Source organism: Lates calcarifer, linkage group LG21, assembly GCF_001640805.2.
Source record: "Lates calcarifer isolate ASB-BC8 linkage group LG21, TLL_Latcal_v3, whole genome shotgun sequence".
NCBI lineage: Eukaryota > Metazoa > Chordata > Actinopteri > Centropomidae > Lates > Lates calcarifer.
Window position 1 is genome coordinate 5219370 of NC_066853.1, and position 19215 is coordinate 5238584.

Here is a 19215-nt window from a genome sequence, read left to right on the forward strand (position 1 = left end):
TCGAACTTTGAGGGGCCATAACTTCCACGCCCTTCAACAAAAACTCAAAATCTGCCGCAATTTAACATCGTCTATGTCTTAAGAACATACTATTAAGTTTTGAAGTCAATCGGATAATGCGTCTAGGACTAGTTCGCGTTCAAGCGACCCCTGGAAATGGCCAAAAACACACAATTTTTTCACCTTCCGGTCAAAATAAAAATACTTTCTGTTGGGTTTAGAATATGGCTCCAAGAGACTTTTTGGTGCGTCATGGGATGTTACATATGTGTGCAGATTTTCAGATTTTTAGGCGCAACGGGCTTGAGGGGCTGTTCCGTTTAAAAATGTAGGTGGCGCTACCGAGGGCATTTTACCACGCCCATGCTCAAGACCCCTAAATTATTAAATTTTTCGCCGTGCCTGACGCGTCTGCAAATTTTGGTAAGTTTTCACGCATGTTAAGGCCCTCAAAAAGCCGATCTAAGAGGCGGAAAAAGAAGAAAAAAAATAATAATAATAATAATAATAATTAAAGCTGCGAGCAGCGTTGAACGGGCCCTCGCACCCGGCGTCCGTCAGGGGAGCGGCGACCGCGGGACCCCGGCAACCGCGGGGTCAACGCAGGTAGCAGGGCACACGCTGGCGTAACAGTTCACACTTCCCAGATGTAAAAATTTTAAATAAAAGCTTTTATGCTAATTATTTTCTGTGATAATATTATTCAGAGCTCATCATCTGTGACAGATCATGGCTCTATTGACTGTAACCTCCCTGTGGCAGCTTCTCACAGACACAATCAACTCCTCTTCCCCTCCCCCCTCAGACACACACAGACACACACACACAGAGACCCCCTTCCAAAAACCCATCAAAGAGTAATACAATGGCTCCATCTGTAGGATAAAGTAGAGAGTCGCAACAGGAAGTTACCCCAAAATCTGAGGTTTCAAACAGGAAGTTGGGTTTCCGAACTTTGACGGGCCAGAACCGGCACACGCTTCGACCCAAACTCACAATTTTCGGAGCCAGTCTTCCAAAAATCCTTAAGTCTGTCCTGACAACATTTGAAGTGAATCTGGTCACCCGTCTAGAAACTGGACATCACACTATAAAATATGTCATTTCCTGCTATAAATAGGTGGTGCTACAACAATTGTATGAATATTGACATATGGATGTGTGCAGATAGGTACCATTAACAATCCTGTAAAGTTTGATGCAGTTTGGACAAAGTATGGCCGAAATATAGCAAATTTAAAGCAACTTCCTGTTTTGTGGCGAGTGATCGAACTTTGAGGGGCCATAACTTCCACGCCCTTCAATGAAAAGTCCGAAACTTTTGCAATTTAACTTCGTCTATGTCTTAAGAACAAATTATCAAATTTTGAAGTCAATCGGATAATGCGTCTAGGACTAGTTCGCGTTCAAGCGACCCCTGGAAATGGCCAAAAACACACAATTTTTTCACCTTCCGGTCAAAATAAAAATACTTTCTGTTGGGTTTAGAATATGGCTCCAAGAGACTTTTTGGTGCGTCATGGGATGTTACATATGTGTGCAGATTTTCAGATTTTTAGGCGCAACGGGCTTGAGGGGCTGTTCCGTTAAAAATGTAGGTGGCGCTACCGAGGCCATTTTGCCACACCCATGCTCAAGACCCCTAAATTCTTAAATTTTTCGCCGTGCCTGACGCGTCTGCAAATTTTCAGGAGTTTTGACGCATTTTAAGGCCCTCAAAAAGGCGATCAAAGAGGCGGAAAAAGAAGAAAAAAAATAATAATAATAATAATAATAATAAACCGAACGAAAACAAGAGGGTCCTTGCAACTCGTTGCATGGCCCCGTTGGGCCCACGCAACTCGTTGCTCGGGCCCTAATAATAATAATAATAAACAGACCGAAAACAAGAGGGTCCTTGCAACTCGTTGCATGGCCCCGTTGGGCCCACGCAACTCGTTGCTCGGGCCCTAATAATAATAATAATAAACAGACCGAAAACAAGAGGGTCCTTGCAACTCGTTGCATGGCCCCGTTGGGCCCACGCAACTCGTTGCTCGGGCCCTAATAATAACACATTTCCAGTCCTTTATTTGCTTCTGTTTTGTCAATCCAAATTAATGTTTGTTTCCCTCCTTCTTCCAGGATGTTATCAGCAGAGCCATGTCATGGTCTTGTGGATGTGGCCATTTCCGGTATCTCCACCCTACCTCCAGCCTCTGCAAGCCAGCTGAAGCACCATATTCCATCCTCCACCCACAGCTTCAGCCTCCACCTGTAGCTTCAGACATATCTCCACCTAAAACGTCTGGAAGCTAATTAAACTGCCTCCCTCCATCCTCCACCGACCAACCACCGTTGGACAAACTCTGCCTCCTCAATCCACCAGCCATCTGCTGCTCTAGCCTCCACCTGCAGACAGCAGACAGCTGACAACATGCTCTACCTACTACCAGTTCTCTTTTGCCAAACTTCATCTCCAGCCTCTGCAAGCCAGCTGAAGCACCATATTCCATCCTCCACCCACAGCTTCAGCCTCCACCTGTAGCTTCAGACATATCTCCACCTAAAATGTCTGGAAGCTAATTAAACTGCCTCCCTCCATCCTCCACCGACCAACCACCGTCGGACTCAAACTCTGCCTCCTCAATCCACCAGCCATCTGCTGCTCTAGCCTCCACCTGCAGACAGCAGACAGCTGACAACAGACTCTCCACCTTTGCCAAACTCCACCTCTAGCCTCTGCAAGCCAACTGAAATGCCACACTCCATCCTCCACCCATGGCATCAGCCTCCAGCGGTAGCTTCAGACGTATCTCCACCTAAAACGTTTGGTAGCTAATCTGCCTACATCCTGATGTGTAGAGACAGCTGGAATCTTGAATCCTCCACCCAGAGGGTTGGGCTGAGGCTGTCTACTAGAAACCTACAGTATCATCTCCACCTGAAGATTCCTGCAGACAGCTTTATCCCGATCCTCCATCTGCATCTCACAGTTGGATTCCTCTCCATGCTTCAACTACACATGTAAGTGGAATAATAACACATTTCCAGTCCTTTATTTGCTTCTGTTTTGTCATTCCAAATTAATGTTTGTTTCCCTCCTTCTTCCAGGATGTTATCAGCAGAGCCATGTCATGGTCTTGTGGATGTGGCCATTTCCGGTATCTCCACCCTACCTCCAGCCTCTGCAAGCCAGCTGAAGCACCATATTCCATCCTCCACCCACAGCTTCAGCCTCCACCTGTAGCTTCAGACATATCTCCACCTAAAACGTCTGGAAGCTTACTAAACTGCCTCCCTCCATCTTCCACCGGCCAACCACCGTCGGACTCAAACTGCCTCCTCAATCCACCAGCCATCTGCTGCTCTAGCCTCCACCTGCAGACAGCAGACAGCAGACAGCTGACAACATGCTCTACCTACTACCAGCTCTCTTTTGCCAAACTTCATCTCCAGCCTCTGCAAGCCAGCTGAAGCACCATATTTCATCCTCCACCTACAGCTTCAGCCTCCACCTGCAGACAACAGACAGCTGAGACCATGCTCCATCTAGAACCAATTACAACCACCTTTGGCAAACTCCACAGGTAAGTCACACCTTTGTCACTTTTAATGTATTTTAACAAACTAAATGACTTTGTGTGTACTTTAGAAATTGTCAATCCAAATTAATGTTTATTTTATCTGTCCCTCTACCTGCAGATTTTGCAGATGGCTTAAACCTGATTCCACCACCACCTATCGCCTCTGTAAAAATGTTGTGATGCCACCTCCACCCTCCACTTGCCTCCTCCCCACCTCCACCCTGCGCCAGGAATCTCCACCGCTTCCTCCACCTGCGGATACTTGCAGACAGCTGTGGCCAGACCCTCCACCACCACATACAGCCTCAGCCATCAGATTCTGGCAGACAGCTTTGCCTCTTCCAGCAACCTGCAACTACCTCCACTTGAATTATTGCAAACAACATCGACCACAACCTACACCTGCAGACTCATAGAGATGGATGAAACCTGATTCCTCAACCGTCACCTACAGCCTCTACAACAATCCTCATCCATCAACTTCTGGCAGACAGCTATAGCCCAAGCCTCCACCTCCAGCCTCTTCCTGCAACCTGCAGCCTCCTCCACCTGCAAATTGATCCCTAGAGCACTCGGAAGAAGCAGAGGTAAGTCACACATTTCTCACTTTTAATGTATCTTAACAATCTAAATAACTTTGTATGTTCTCTAGAAATTGTTAATAGAAACTGATGTATATTTTTTCCCTCCATCTTCCAGGATGTTATCAGCAGAGCTATGTCATGACCTTGTGGATGTGGCCATTTCCAGTGTCTCCACCCCACCTCGACCCCCTGCCGTGAGCTCATGGAGGATTTCGGTGAAGATGTGCCTGTAGCTGTCTTACAAACTCTGCAGGTGGAGGCTGAGGCTGTAGGTGGAGGCGGAGGATGCAGGTGGAGGCTGAGGCTGTAGGTGGAGGCTGAGGCTGTAGGTGGAGGGTTTGGCCTTAGCAGTCTTCGACAACTGGCAGGTGGAGGTGGTTGTAGGTTGCTGGAAGAGGCTGAAGGTGGAGGCTTGGGCTATAGCTGTCTACACCTGCAGATTCTAAAAGATGGCAAAACAGTAAATGCAGCCGCTGTCAACAAACTGTTAAATCAGCCTCCACCACCTACACCATCTGCCAGGACACAAACAACATCTGCAAGCAACCTGAAGTGCTATGTTCCATCCTCCACCTACATGCTCCGTCAGCATCATCCACTGTGGCCTCCACCTGCAGATTGTTTGCACTAAGCTGATCCCCTCACCTACAGCCTCTGACAGAAACCTACAACACAGCCTCCACCTGATGATTCTGCAGCTAATGCCAAACCCTCCACCTACATCCTCTGCCAGAAGATTCCACTGTAACCTCCACCTATACAGTCCTGCAGATTGCTGCAACCTAAAACCTCCACCTTCAGCCTCTGCCAACATCATGCAGCTTCCTTCATCTGTAGATTGTAGCAGACAGCTAAGGACTGCACCTCCACCTACAGGCTCTACAAACAACATCTACTGCAACCTACACCTGCAGACTCATAGAGATGGATGAAACCTGATTCCTCAACCATCACCTACAGCCTCTACAACAATCCTCATCCATCAACTTCTGGCAGACAGCTATAGCCCAAGCCTCCACCTCCAGCCTCTTCCTGCAACCTGCAGCCTCCTCCACCTGCAAATTGATCCTTAGAGCACTCGGAAGAAGCAGAGGTAAGTCACACATTTCTCACTTTTAATGTATCTTAACAATCTAAATAACTTTGTATGTTCTCTAGAAATTGTTAATAGAAACTGATGTATATTTTTTCCCTCCATCTTCCAGGATGTTATCAGCAGAGCTATGTCATGACCTTGTGGATGTGGCCATTTCCAGTGTCTCCACCCCACCTCGACCCCCTGCCGTGAGCTCATGGAGGATTTCGGTGAAGATGTGCCTGTAGCTGTCTTACAAACTCTGCAGGTGGAGGCTGAGGCTGTAGGTGGAGGCGGAGGATGCAGGTGGAGGCTGAGGCTGTAGGTGGAGGCTGAGGCTGTAGGTGGAGGGTTTGGCCTTAGCAGTCTTCGACAACTGGCAGGTGGAGGTGGTTGTAGGTTGCTGGAAGAGGCTGAAGGTGGAGGCTTGGGCTATAGCTGTCTACACCTGCAGATTCTAAAAGATGGCAAAACAGTAAATGCAGCCGCTGTCAACAAACTGTTAAATCAGCCTCCACCACCTACACCATCTGCCAGGACACAAACAACATCTGCAAGCAACCTGAAGTGCTATGTTCCATCCTCCACCTACATGCTCCGTCAGCATCATCCACTGTGGCCTCCACCTGCAGATTGTTTGCACTAAGCTGATCCCCTCACCTACAGCCTCTGACAGAAACCTACAACACAGCCTCCACCTGATGATTCTGCAGCTAATGCCAAACCCTCCACCTACATCCTCTGCCAGAAGATTCCACTGTAACCTCCACCTATACAGTCCTGCAGATTGCTGCAACCTAAAACCTCCACCTTCAGCCTCTGCCAACATCATGCAGCTTCCTTCATCTGTAGATTGTAGCAGACAGCTAAGGACTGCACCTCCACCTACAGGCTCTACAAACAACATCTACTGCAACCTACACCTGCAGACTCATAGAGATGGATGAAACCTGATTCCTCAACCATCACCTACAGCCTCTACAACAATCCTCATCCATCAACTTCTGGCAGACAGCTATAGCCCAAGCCTCCACCTCCAGCCTCTTCCTGCAACCTGCAGCCTCCTCCACCTGCAAATTGATCCTTAGAGCACTCGGAAGAAGCAGAGGTAAGTCACACATTTCTCACTTTTAATGTATCTTAACAATCTAAATAACTTTGTATGTTCTCTAGAAATTGTTAATAGAAACTGATGTATATTTTTTCCCTCCATCTTCCAGGATGTTATCAGCAGAGCTATGTCATGACCTTGTGGATGTGGCCATTTCCAGTGTCTCCACCCCACCTCGACCCCCTGCCGTGAGCTCATGGAGGATTTCGGTGAAGATGTGCCTGTAGCTGTCTTACAAACTCTGCAGGTGGAGGCTGAGGCTGTAGGTGGAGGCTGAGGCTGTAGGTGGAGGGTTTGGCCTTAACGGTCTTCGACAACTGGCAGGTGGAGGTGGTTGTAGGTTGCAGCAAGAGGCTGAAGGTGGAGGCTTGGGCTATAGCTGTCTACACCTGCAGATTCTAAAAGATGGCAAATCAGTAAATGCAGCCGCTGTCAACAAACTGTTAAATCAGCCTCCACCACCTACACCATCTGCCAGGACACAAACAACATCTGCAAGCAACCTGAAGTGCTATGTTCCATCCTCCACCTACATGCTCCGTCAGCATCATCCACTGTGGCCTCCACCTGCAGATTATTTGTACTAAGCTGATTCCCTCACCTACAGCCTCTGACAGAAACCTACAACACAGCCTCCACCTGATGATTCTGCAGCTAATGCCAAACCCTCCACCTACATCCTCTGCCAGAAGATTCCACTGTAACCTCCACCTATACAGTCCTGCAGATTGCTGCAACCTAAAACCTCCACCTTCAGCCTCTGCCAGCATCATGCAGCTTCCTTCATCTGTAGATTGTAGCAGACAGCTAAGGACTGCACCTCCACCTACAGGCTCTGCAAACAACATATACCGCAACCTACACCTGCAGACTCATAGAGATGGATGAAACCTGATTCCTCAACCGTCACCTACAGCCTCTACAACAATCCTCATCCATCAACTTCTGGCAGACAGCTATAGCCCAAGCCTCCACCTCCAGCCTCTTCCTGCAACCTGCAGCCTCCTCCACCTGCAAATTGATCCCTAGAGCACTCGGAAGAAGCAGAGGTAAGTCACACATTTCTCACTTTTAAAGTATCTTAACAATCTAAATAACTTTGTATGTTTACTAGAAATTGTTAATAGAAACTGATGTATATTTTTTCCCTCCATCTTCCAGGATGTTATCAGCAGAGCTATGTCATGACCTTGTGGATGTGGCCATTTCCAGTGTCTCCACCCCACCTCGACCCCCTGCCGTGAGCTCATGGAGGATTTCGGTGAAGATGTGCCTGTAGCTGTCTTACAAACTCTGCAGGTGGAGGCTGAGGCTGTAGGTGGAGGCTGAGGCTGTAGGTGGAGGGTTTGGCCTTAACGGTCTTCGAAAACTGGCAGGTGGAGGTGGTTGTAGGTTGCTGGAAGAGGCTGAAGGTGGAGGCTTGGGCTATAGCTGTCTACACCTGCAGATTCTAAAAGATGGCAAATCAGTAAATGCAGCCGCTGTCAACAAACTGTTAAATCAGCCTCCACCACCTACACCATCTGCCAGGACACAAACAACATCTGCAAGCAACCTGAAGTGCTATGTTCCATCCTCCACCTACATGCTCCATCAGCATCATCCACTGTGGCCTCCACCTGCAGATTATTTGTACTAAGCTGATCCCCTCACCTACAGCCTCTGACAGAAATCTACAACACAGCCTCCACCTGATGATTCTGCAGCTCAGGCCAAACCCTCCACCTACATCCTCTGCCAGAAGATTCCACTGTAACCTCCACCTATACAGTCCTGCAGATTGCTGCAACCTAAAACCTCCACCTTCAGCCTCTGCCAGCATCATGCAGCTTCCTTCATCTGTAGATTGTAGCAGACAGCTAAGGACTGCACCTCCACCTACAGGCTCTGCAAACAACATCTACCGCAACCTACACCTGCAGACTCATAGAGATGGATGAAACCTGATTCCTCAACCGTCACCTACAGCCTCTACAACAATCCTCATCCATCAACTTCTGGCAGACAGCTATAGCCCAAGCCTCCACCTCCAGCCTCTTCCTGCAACCTGCAGCCTCCTCCACCTGCAAATTGTTCCCTAGAGCACTTCCTCCTCCTCCTCATCCTCCAAGTTTGCCACTGACTTTTGCTCCTCCCCCAAACTGAGAGTGCCCCTTCACATGGACCCTTTCATTTGAAACTTGAAAAGTGGAAAGAGAACTCCTCTGAGGAAGTAACTGAAGTACTTGCCTACATTAGTCTGTTCTCAACAAATGTTATAAAAATCGACCAGCTAAAGATGTTTTGCTGTTTTGTCATTATAACAGTACAATTGTGAAACACTGAAGAACTAACCAAAGCTCTGATTTATTTCTGATTTGTTAAAAGCTAATGTGTAAACATGTGTATTACATTAGCTGCTGAAATAAACATGAAGCAGACTGTACAAATTGTGTTTCTGATCAATTAACACATCATGAAATGAAACTGGTTTAACACCATAGAGAACATTTTTCTTCGTAAAAGAAGATAAGTTCACTGATTTATTATCGATGTAATAGGTCATGCCAAAAATGCTCACTTGACTTGCAAAGGCACAAAGAATTGAGCAATTCTAACACATTTATAGGGCTTTATAAAACTGTTTGTACTCATGCATGACAAATTATAACAAGATCTATAAAGCATTTTAAGTGGTGAAAATAATATAAGTTCAGCATTCATAATGCCTTATACCTCCATGCAAAAGTGACACTTATATATAATTAAATTCTCAGACTAATGCTAAAGATTACAGCAGTTTCGTTTGAACTGAATCAGCTCAATGGTCCTGTGAGAAAGAAAAAATTCACAGTGATTCTTTTATTGTCAAAAGACAAAAAAATGATGATCAGAAGGAAAGAGAAAGTAATTTACAAGGAATTATTTACAAATAAGCAGATTTTAAAAAAATAATCTGGAAATGTGTTTATAAGTGATATAAATGTACAAACTGAACTATCTGTTCAACAGTGAGAATGTTTCTCTAACAAGAGGTTGCTCCTTTCTACAATAAACACAGTGACACTGAGGAACCAGACTTGTACCAGAACCTAAACCCAAACCCAGGATAAAGAGGTTGAGTGAATGTGGTGTTGAAGGTGTGGAGGTGGATCAGTGTTTCAGAGGTGACACACTGCCAGCAGGATAGAGTGTCAGAGGACAGTGTGTCAGAGGAAACTCTGACACACTCTGGTACCGCGTAGAAGGACAGAGTGCCAGTAGGACAGTCCACATACACTGCTACTCTGTTGGAGACAGAGGAGGGAGAGGAGAGAGATGTTTTCCTGTTATTGTGAAAGACAGAGTAACCAAGATCAGAGCAGGCCAGACTCCAGGACTGATCATTCTCTCCAAACACGCAGTCTTTACTGTCTCCACTCCTCCTGATTTCTCTGTAGCTCACTGATACATGAACCTCTCCTCTCCACTCCACCTCCCAGTAAGAGCGACCGGTCAGACCATTTCCACACAGCAGCTGAGGCCAGTAGTCAAATCTGTCTGGATGATCAGGAAATGACTGGTATGCTCTCACATATGTCACCTTCCTGTTGTTGTCAGACAGTTTGATCTCATTGTTTACTGTGTTTGTGTCGAGAGTGAGTTCACAGAAATCTGATGGAGAAAACAAGACACAATGCAGCTGCAGTTATTAATCTATCATCTGCACATGTATTGATGGTTTGATGATGATTCGAGACATCAATCATTGGAAAGAGTTTCTGAAGATGGTTTAGCATGTGCTGCTTTGTTTTCATGAATCCAATTAAAATTGCACTTACACTTCCTCAGACCTGGCCTTAACCATTGGACTCCACTGGGCTTCACCCTGAAAGGAAGGGGGTTCAAACCAGCACATATTATTTTCAGCATGTAAACATGGACACAACATCACTCTCACACAAAGGTTGTTTCATTATTGTGTTCAAATGTAGGCCTGTATGTATGGGTGTAGATTGGAGGTATTATCTGATAACTACATGGAGCAGGGAGGGTGGAATAATTTCATCATTTGTGTTCTGGTGTGAGACAGTTACTTGCTCTCAAACAAATGTCACATCAAATAAGATGAAGCCACAAATTTAGTGCTTAGTGAAAACTATACTGTAACTCTAAGTTCACTAGACTTCCTTTGCACATAGGACAAGAAGGTATCAGTTAAGAGCCAAGATATGAAGCAATGTGCTTCCCCTGTGTGCATGGGAAGTCTAGTGAACCTATAGCCACTGTACAGTTTTCATTATATATAGTTATAATATCTGAATATCACAGTTATGATTTACTATCTCCTAAGTACAACAAAAGATCTAATAATTACAAGATCAGGATCACAGAAAGGTTATTTGAAATAATCAATATCAGATCTGTCATTAGTTTTGACAGAGGAAAATGTTTCCAGCTCAACCTCCTCTCTCAGACATGGTCTGTAGCTGCAGCAGACCTCTCCATACCTGAGGGTGTCCAGTCTCCAGTTTGGATCCTCCAGTTCAGCAGCCAGCAGCGTCACACCTGAGTCCTCTGGGTGATTGTAGCTCAGGTCCAGCTCTCTCAGATGGGAAGGGTTGGAGCTCAGAGCTGAGGCCAGGGAAGCACAGCCTTCTTCTGTGACCAGACAGCCTGACAGCCTGCAGACACACACAAAAAACAAACACGTACCCTCTGTGAACACGTGGTGGTATGCTTTTTATGTGGTTCAGATACAATATATTTGAGGCAAATTTAGGCAAATACCTTAGGCACCTTCAGCACCATCAGTGGAATTAAAAAATTCTAAAAATTCTAAAAACTAAAAATTATGAAAATCTCCCCACTTTAGTAAAATGTACTTTACACAATCATACACTAATCTCAGTGCACTGTATTCATATAGTCCATAAATCTGTTTCTGAGAGAACATCAGATAAGATTACTGACAGAGACAGAGGCTACAGTGTTATTAGCATTAATTAGTTGATTTGTCCATTCGTCTGTCTTCCACATGTTTTGTTTATATTTGATTTTTATTGTTTGACAAAAAATGCATCAGGTTTTGTCATAATTCTCATTGCTTATTATTTAATTTTAATCATCTAAACCACATTGTAACAAAACATAAATGAGTTTCTATATCTCATATATGTGTGTTTTACAGAATATGAAGCAGAATAAAATAAAAAAAAAAAAAACAGTTTATAAACTGTGAAAAATCACTAGAGAGGCTGTTTACACTGTGTGGGCCTTTCTAATATTTCAAGTCAATTAAAATAAAGTGTAACTTGATCTGACCTCAGAGTTTCCAGAATACAGTGTGGACTCTCAAGCCCAGCACACACCAGCTTCACTCCTGAATCATGCAGGTTGTTGTTACTCAGGTCCAGCTCTCTCAGACTGGAGGACTGGGAGCTGAGAACTGAGGACAGAGCTGCACAGCTTCTCTCTGTGAGGTTACAGCCACTCAGTCTGGGGAGATGACAATAAGGAATTAAAAAAGATTCTTCTATATTGTCTCTTGATGAAAATATGGCAGTGTCTTGGATAAATCCAGCAAACTATACCACTTACAGAGCTTTTTTAGAGGCTTTGACTAGTGGCAGCAGCCTCAGAAGAGCCTCCTCTGAAGCAGAAAATGTCTTCAGGTCAAACACATCCAGATCTTTTTCTGATGACAGTAAGATGAAGACCAGAGCTGACCACTGAGTAGGAGACAGTTTATGTGTAGAGAGACTTCCTGATCTCAGGGACTGTTGGATCTCCTCCACTAGAGAACGATCATTCAGTTCATTCAGACAGTGGAACAGGTTGATGCTTTTCTCTGCAGAGGAAGTCTCTTCAATCTTCTTCTTGATGTACTGGACTGTTTCCCGGTTGGTCCGTAAGCTACCTTCTGCCTTTTTCAGCAGACCTCGTAGGAGATTCTGATTGGTCTGCAGTGAAAGGCCCAGGAGGAAACGGATGAACAAGTCCAGGTGTCCGTTTGGACTCTGTAAGGCCTTGTCCACAGCACTCTGATAGAAAAATGTCAGTTCAGATTTGCCTCTAGACAGTTTACACCACCAGGAGGCTGATTTATTTCCTAACAGCAGATTAACACCAGAGTTAACAAATGTCAAATGGACATGAAGAGCAGCCAGAAACTCCTGAACACTCAAGTGGACAAAGCAGAACACCTTGTCCGGGTAAAGCCCTCTCTCCACTTTAAAGATTTGTGTGAACACCCCTGAGTACACCGAGGCTACTCTGATATTGATGCCACAATCTATCAGATCTGATTCATAGAAGATCAGGTTTCCTTTCTGCAGCTGCTCAAAAGCCAGTTTTCCCAGAGACTCAATCATCCTCCTGCTCTCCGGATTCCAGTGTGGATCTATTTCAGTTCTTCCATCATACTTCACATTCTTCAGTTTGGACTGAACCACCAGGAAGTGTATGTACATCTCAGTCAGGGTCTTGGGCAGCTCTCCTCCCTCTCTGGTTTTCAACGCATCCTCCAGAACTGTAGAAGTGATCCAGCAGAAGACTGGGATGTGGCACATGATGTGGAGGCTTCGTGATGTCTTGATGTGCGAGATGATCCTGCTCGCTTGTTCCCCATCACAGAATCTTTTACTAAAGTACTCCTCCTTCTGTGGGTCAGTAAACCCTCTGACTTCTGTCACCATGTCAACACACTCAGGGGGGATCTGACTGGCTGCTGCAGGTCGTGTGGTTATCCAGAGGCGAGCAGAGGGAAGCAGTTTCCCCCTGATGAGGTTTGTCAGCAGCACATCCACTGAGGTAGACTCTGTAACATCAGTCAGGATCTCAGTGTTGTGGAAGTCCAGAGGAAGTCGACACTCATCCAGACCATCAAAGATGAACACAACCTGGAACTCTTCCAGTGTGCAGATTCCTGCTTCTTTGGTTTCAGTAAAGAAGTGATGAACAAGTTCTACCAAGCTGAATTTTTTCTCTTTCAGCATATTCAGCTCTCTAAAAGTGAATGGAAATGTCAGCTTTATGTCCTGGTTGGCTTTTTCTTCAGCCCAGTCCAAAGTGAACTTCTGTGTTAAGACTGTTTTCCCAATGCCAGCCACTCCCTTTGTCATCACTGTTCTGATTGGATTATCTTTTCCAGGTGTAGGTTTAAAAATGTCTTCTTGTCTGATTGTTGTTTCTTGTCTGTTTGGTTTCCTGAACGCTGTCTTCAATCTGTCTGACCTCATGTTCATCATTGACCTCTCCAGTCCCTCCCTCTGTGATGTAGAGCTCTGTATAGATCTGATTCAAAAGGGTTGGGTTTCCTGCTTTAGCAATCCCATCAAACACACACTGGAACTTCTTCCTCAGGTTAAATTTAAGTTTACGTTGACAAACTGCAGCAAGATGTCCTGAATGAAGACACAAAAAACAATATTAGTAAATCCCCAAAATAATGCATGTACAGTATATCCATTATGTTAAATCCCCTTACTGCTCTGCAGACAGTCAGCCAGCTCCTCCTGGTTCATTTTCCGCAGAAAGTTCAGTGTGATCTTCAAAAATCCCTCTCTGCTGCTCCTCCGCTGCTCTTCATTCTCATTGTCCAAAACCTCCTCATCCTCTATCTGACTCTCTAAGCATTCTGGGTAATCTGGACTCAGAACCTTATGGATCTTCTTAAGCTCATTCTTCACAAAAGTGACAATGTTCTCCTCCAGCACCTGGAACAGAATACTATATGAATCAAACTAAAATGACAGACCTAAACATCAGATCACTGTTCAGATCACTGAACAAAAGGACAAGCCACTGGTCTAAAAAAATGCAACAGAGAGAATTGTGAATAGAACAGATGTAAAAGTAGTTGTTGTACATATACAGACCATAAAGATGGAGTCCAGTTGTGTTTGATGCTGCTGGGCAGACTGATCCCTGGGAACCTCTGAGTTCTCCTGGTTGACTCTGTGGAAATATGAAGAATTCAATTTGTTCTCACGGCAGTTCATGAAATAGTCACCAAATGTAATGTAATCATGTTCAGTAAATGAGGTCCCTGGTCCTTTCTTTGAAAACAATACATGTCCTCCTCTCCACCCTCAATAAATTGGGTGTTTCTGCACGCTTTCTCTATTTGTATCGTACCTGATGGATTGCTTCCACCAGGTGACATGGAATAGATCTGAGCCACAAAGTCTGACAAGGAGCCCTCTCTTCTTCTCCCTCTAAATAAGGACTCCTGATGCTCTCAAACATTTGCATGGATTCTTCTAATACCGCTATGCTGATGACACCCTACTCATCATTGGAGCCGACCTGCCTCCCTCCATGACTTGCACGCCTCCAAATTCAGAAAATAGGCAGGGAATATTACTGTAGACCCCTCACACCCTAGACACAACATAATAACTGTGATATAACAAACAATCAGATGCAAACATGTCTTTCTTTCCATACGTTGTCACTTTGATGAACAGGTAATCAGTCATGTAATGCCAGAAAAAATCCCTGTGCAACAATCATGTAACACCATTGTATCTACAAATTGTAGATACAATATAGAGCAACAAACAATGGTATTTGTTGCTCTATATTGCGCATAGATATGTATACAGGCTTACATAAACCACCTGCATTATGTACATAAAGTAATCTATCACATTAGTAATTATAGTATATGCACCCTGAACTCTCAAACATACTTGTACTATTTAACATTTGTGACACTAAAATTCACTCAAAGTCAAATGATTCATTATTCATGTACTATCTGACAACAGGAACAGATGATACAATACACTCTACATCTCTCACTGATTATCAATCATAACAGACTATATTGAGAAATAACCCAAATGTAAAATAACAACATATGATCAATAAACCTCTGGATAACAGTTAAGGCAAAAATCCATGATTTTACTGACAATAATGGCTCACCTCTGGTCAGCATGGGTAGGTTGTTCTTTAAAGTCAATAAAAAAATGCTTTGACTCGTTACTCCTGAGGGACACACAGCTGGGTTCAGGTCCAGGAGAGTCTGGTCTCTGATATGTCCTGATAGAAACAATGCACTGATAAAATTATTTGAGCTTATTTATGCACCAAAATTCTTCCTGGGTGAGATTCTGGAGAATTTATAAGCTTTATTAGTCAAAGCAACAATTTACCTTTTGTCAGATAAAGGTCTTTGTTTAAAGTTAACATAAATATCCTTTGACTGATCACTCTTAAAGGACAAACAGCTGGGCTCAGATCCAAAAGAGACGGGTCTCTGATACATCCTGACAGAAACAATGCATTAATAAAATTATTTGAGGTTATTCATTCATCAAAATTTTTCCCATGTGTAGTTAAGGTGTATTAGTTAATACATAAATGTACCTCTTGTGAGATAGAGCTTTTTGAGTAAAGTTAACATAAATGTCCTTTGAGCAGTCACTCCTGAGAGATTGACAGCTGAGTCCTGATCCAAAAGAGTCTGGTCTGTGATGCAACCTGATAGAAATAATGCATTGATAAAATTATTTCAGCTAACCCACTCATTAGACTTTTTCCCAGGATGAAATGCGAAAGAGTCAAAAAGTTTTATTATATAATACTAACAATTTACCTTTTGTCAGATGAGCATCTTTGTTTAAAATTCATATAAATATCCTTTGACCTATCACTCTTGAGGGACACACAGCTGGGTCCAGGTTCAGCAGAGTCTGGCATGCGCTGCTGCTCCAGACTTCAACACAAAACACACACACAGCTTTCAGTGTGAATAATGATGGTGAGGTGATTTTAGTGTTGAGCTCTGACATGAAGAAGAGTCATGGATAGTTAGAGATCCTCATCTCACCTCTGAGCTCTGGTCTGGCTCTCATGTTCCCCACACAAAAGGACTCCCTCCTCTCTGTCCTCACATTGATCCATGCTGCTGAATTTACATCCACATCAGCTCACACACACTTTCTGCCTTCATCTGGAGAGGAAGCACAAATCATTCATCTGCACATCAACTGAAATCATCATTTATACCATTTCTCCTATAAAAAACACAAGCTGCTCCTCCAGTGATTGGCTTTCCTTATCTGTTTCATATCAGTCAGTTGAATGACTGAGGAAGAGGAAGCAGCCATCAGCTGCTGTACTTCTGCTATCAGTCCCCTAGATGGCAACCATTTACGTTCACTGACAAGAACTGAAATGCATTTGTTGTATCTGATGCAATCTTTACAACGTCCTGATAGAAAATGTTATTATGAAACGAGTTACAGCAGATTATTTCAGGGAGAAACTTTCCAACTGGAACTGAATTTATTTCACCTTTTATAATAATATCAATGGGTCTGTACCTTTCTAATAACTACCTGCAAAGTTTCTTGTAAAGGACTGTAATTACAGACTTGTAATCACTGAGTTAATGTAACCTACAGTCACAGGACAATAATGTTGTGGTTTAATCTTTAATAACATGTTGTGTTTTATGTGCTGTTTTTTTTTTAAATCTACAACCTCAAGCTGAAAAGTGACTAGTAACCACAGCTGCCAGGTAAATGTGGTGTAGTAAAAAGTACAATACAGGAAATACTTACAATATAAGTACCTTACATTTGTACTTGTGCACAGTATTTAGAATTAAGTGGTGAATAATAGGACCCTGGATTTAGATATAGATCCTGGTGTCTTAAACCCTTACCAAAAACAGAAATCATGACATTTTCAGCATTTAGTATATCTAGGCTAATACTCATGTTAAACATAAGAAACGACACTTGCTCCTGTTGGAGGATTACCAGAAGGCCTCTGAGTCATTTGATGTTAACTTTCTTTCTGAATATCATATAGAACCTTTAAAGCAGACTCACAAGGTTAAGGAGCCTTAAAAACCCTGCCATACTGTGTCCACATCAGTCCTGTATTTACATAGCAGTCACCAACAGAGTAGTTGTTCCTCAACAGGTCTGACCTCAGACCACATGCCTCAAACAGCAGAGCAGAAGCTCATCTCCACCTCTTCTACAGGCTGATCCAGGCAAGAAAAGCTGCCTCAATTGTAAGTGGTGCTACACATTAAACTACTGACCACCAGCTAACGCTACCCCTCTTATTGCACGTCTTAAACTCCAAATACAAAATGTGGAATAAAGTAGCGGCCGGCATCTGAGTTACTTAAAATACTGAGAGGGAGATTTCTCCTGTTTCTAGTGGAGTGAGCTGACAACAGTTAGTGCTAACAACATGAGCAAAGAGTCATTCAAGAGGAAAAGACTGAAAAATGTAACTTTTATTACCTTTAAATAGAGAGAAGAAGACGCACGATGGTGATCAGTGAAAGTGAAACTGAACTTTGAACAGGAAACAGACGTTGTTCAGATTGCTGACTTCATTCAAATCTTCAGTTTATAACCAGGTAAGAAAGGCAGAAAATAATCACATCTGGCAAATGTTTGGAATCCTTGCTTGAAAAACGACTAAAACTATCACTTGATCGGTGACTGAGTCTATAAAGCTAAATCAAACCACCAGTCATTGTATCTTTTTCTGGCCCATATAGGCTACAATCTCTTGATCTTCTTTTAAGACCATATTTCCAATGACGTAGCATATTATCTTCTAACCAGAAAAGTTTGTTTGAAGGATCCTTGTCTCTTTGTGACTGTTTTGCTGTCTTTTTGTGGTCATTTTTGATTTTCAAACAAGCAAAATTAACAGCTATGGAGGCTCTGGCCCAGGGCTCCCCTGACCTCAAAGGTTCCTGTGCCCATGCTACTAACTGGTCAGTCTGTAAAGCTGATCTCTTTGTGTTTTTTGCATACTGAAAAAAGGAAAATTCTGTTATAAAATGGCACTTGCATATGAACAGTTTCTCATATGTTTTTCTATGTCAATAAAAATTAGACTTTCCAGCACTAGCTGCTCCATAAAGCACTGAGATGCTGGACATGGTCTGTGTAAGGCTCATAATCCCTCACAAACTGCAGGTCACTCCTTGTTGTGATGGTTCAATAAAAAAAGGTTAAACTAACACGTGAAGATCTTTACAGATATCAAACCAAGATGTTATTAAGAACCAATTACAAATACATAACAGAGCAACAAAAAGCAATGGTGCATTTTAGGTTTAAAAATAGTAGAAGAAAAACTATCACATATCTTCACTCACCCCTTCCTCCATGGTTCAGTTAAGTTGAAAAGTAAAAGTGCAAATTGATGTATATAAGTCTCAGTGTAAGAAAATATCTTCAACACAAATGGAGACTGTGCTATTCTCCCCATTATATATCTTTAATTCTATAAAACTGATATCACAGAAAATATACAATATACATAAAGGTGTGTTTGAGAATGAAAGTTTAAAGGTAAATGAACAAACAAATGTGTCCCTTTCACTTATGGAAATTAATCAGGAGATAAATGCAGATTGAATTGATGCCTTCCAGAAAGGCTAACATGAGAATACAACGAGTGCAACAATAAAAACTTAGAAACAGTAAATCCAGTGATACAAGGCAATAGGCATAGTGACAGAACAGAGAAAATGTAAGACACCAGCACCTTTAGACAACCAGGAGCAACTGATGGCAGGCAGCTGAAAAAAAAGGATGTCTTTATTTTATATGTATCTATTTTGGTTGTTTATTTTTAATAGTATATTTGGTTTATATCCCTTCCTATTAGATTAGAAATATTCCACTATTTGCTAAAATTGATTCCCCACAATATAATGCCTCATCACATGCAGTATGAATACACTATCATTACAATTCATATTAAGAAGGGAAGTTATAATTATAGGATTGCAGTAAATGCATTTTGTATTATTTCTATCAGTATCAGAATGGTGTTGTCGAACAAGCAAGACTATGAATAAGCTACTGTGTATGTAAATACTGAGTCCTTCTCTCCCTCACAGTCAGGATAGTTTCACATTCGCTT

At 43.1% G+C, this 19215-nt stretch overlaps 2 protein-coding genes across 2 annotated transcripts in view; one reads left to right on the top strand and one right to left on the bottom strand.

The window, feature by feature from the left end:
• gramd1bb (GRAM domain containing 1Bb) overlaps positions 1 to 19215 on the top strand; it is a 153710-nt gene that overhangs the window by 10999 nt on the left and 123496 nt on the right. The window lies entirely within an intron of this gene.
• Positions 9163 to 18774, bottom strand: LOC108898862 (NACHT, LRR and PYD domains-containing protein 3-like). The gene is given in 14 exon segments (XM_051065534.1): positions 9163 to 9969; positions 10137 to 10183; positions 10806 to 10979; positions 11620 to 11793; positions 11896 to 13490; positions 13492 to 13700; positions 13784 to 14012; positions 14175 to 14253; positions 15229 to 15345; positions 15459 to 15572; positions 15673 to 15786; positions 15902 to 16021; positions 16136 to 16258; positions 17571 to 18774. Coding segments are annotated over 13 exon segments (3654 nt in total). The 5' UTR covers positions 16210 to 16258; positions 17571 to 18774; the 3' UTR covers positions 9163 to 9361.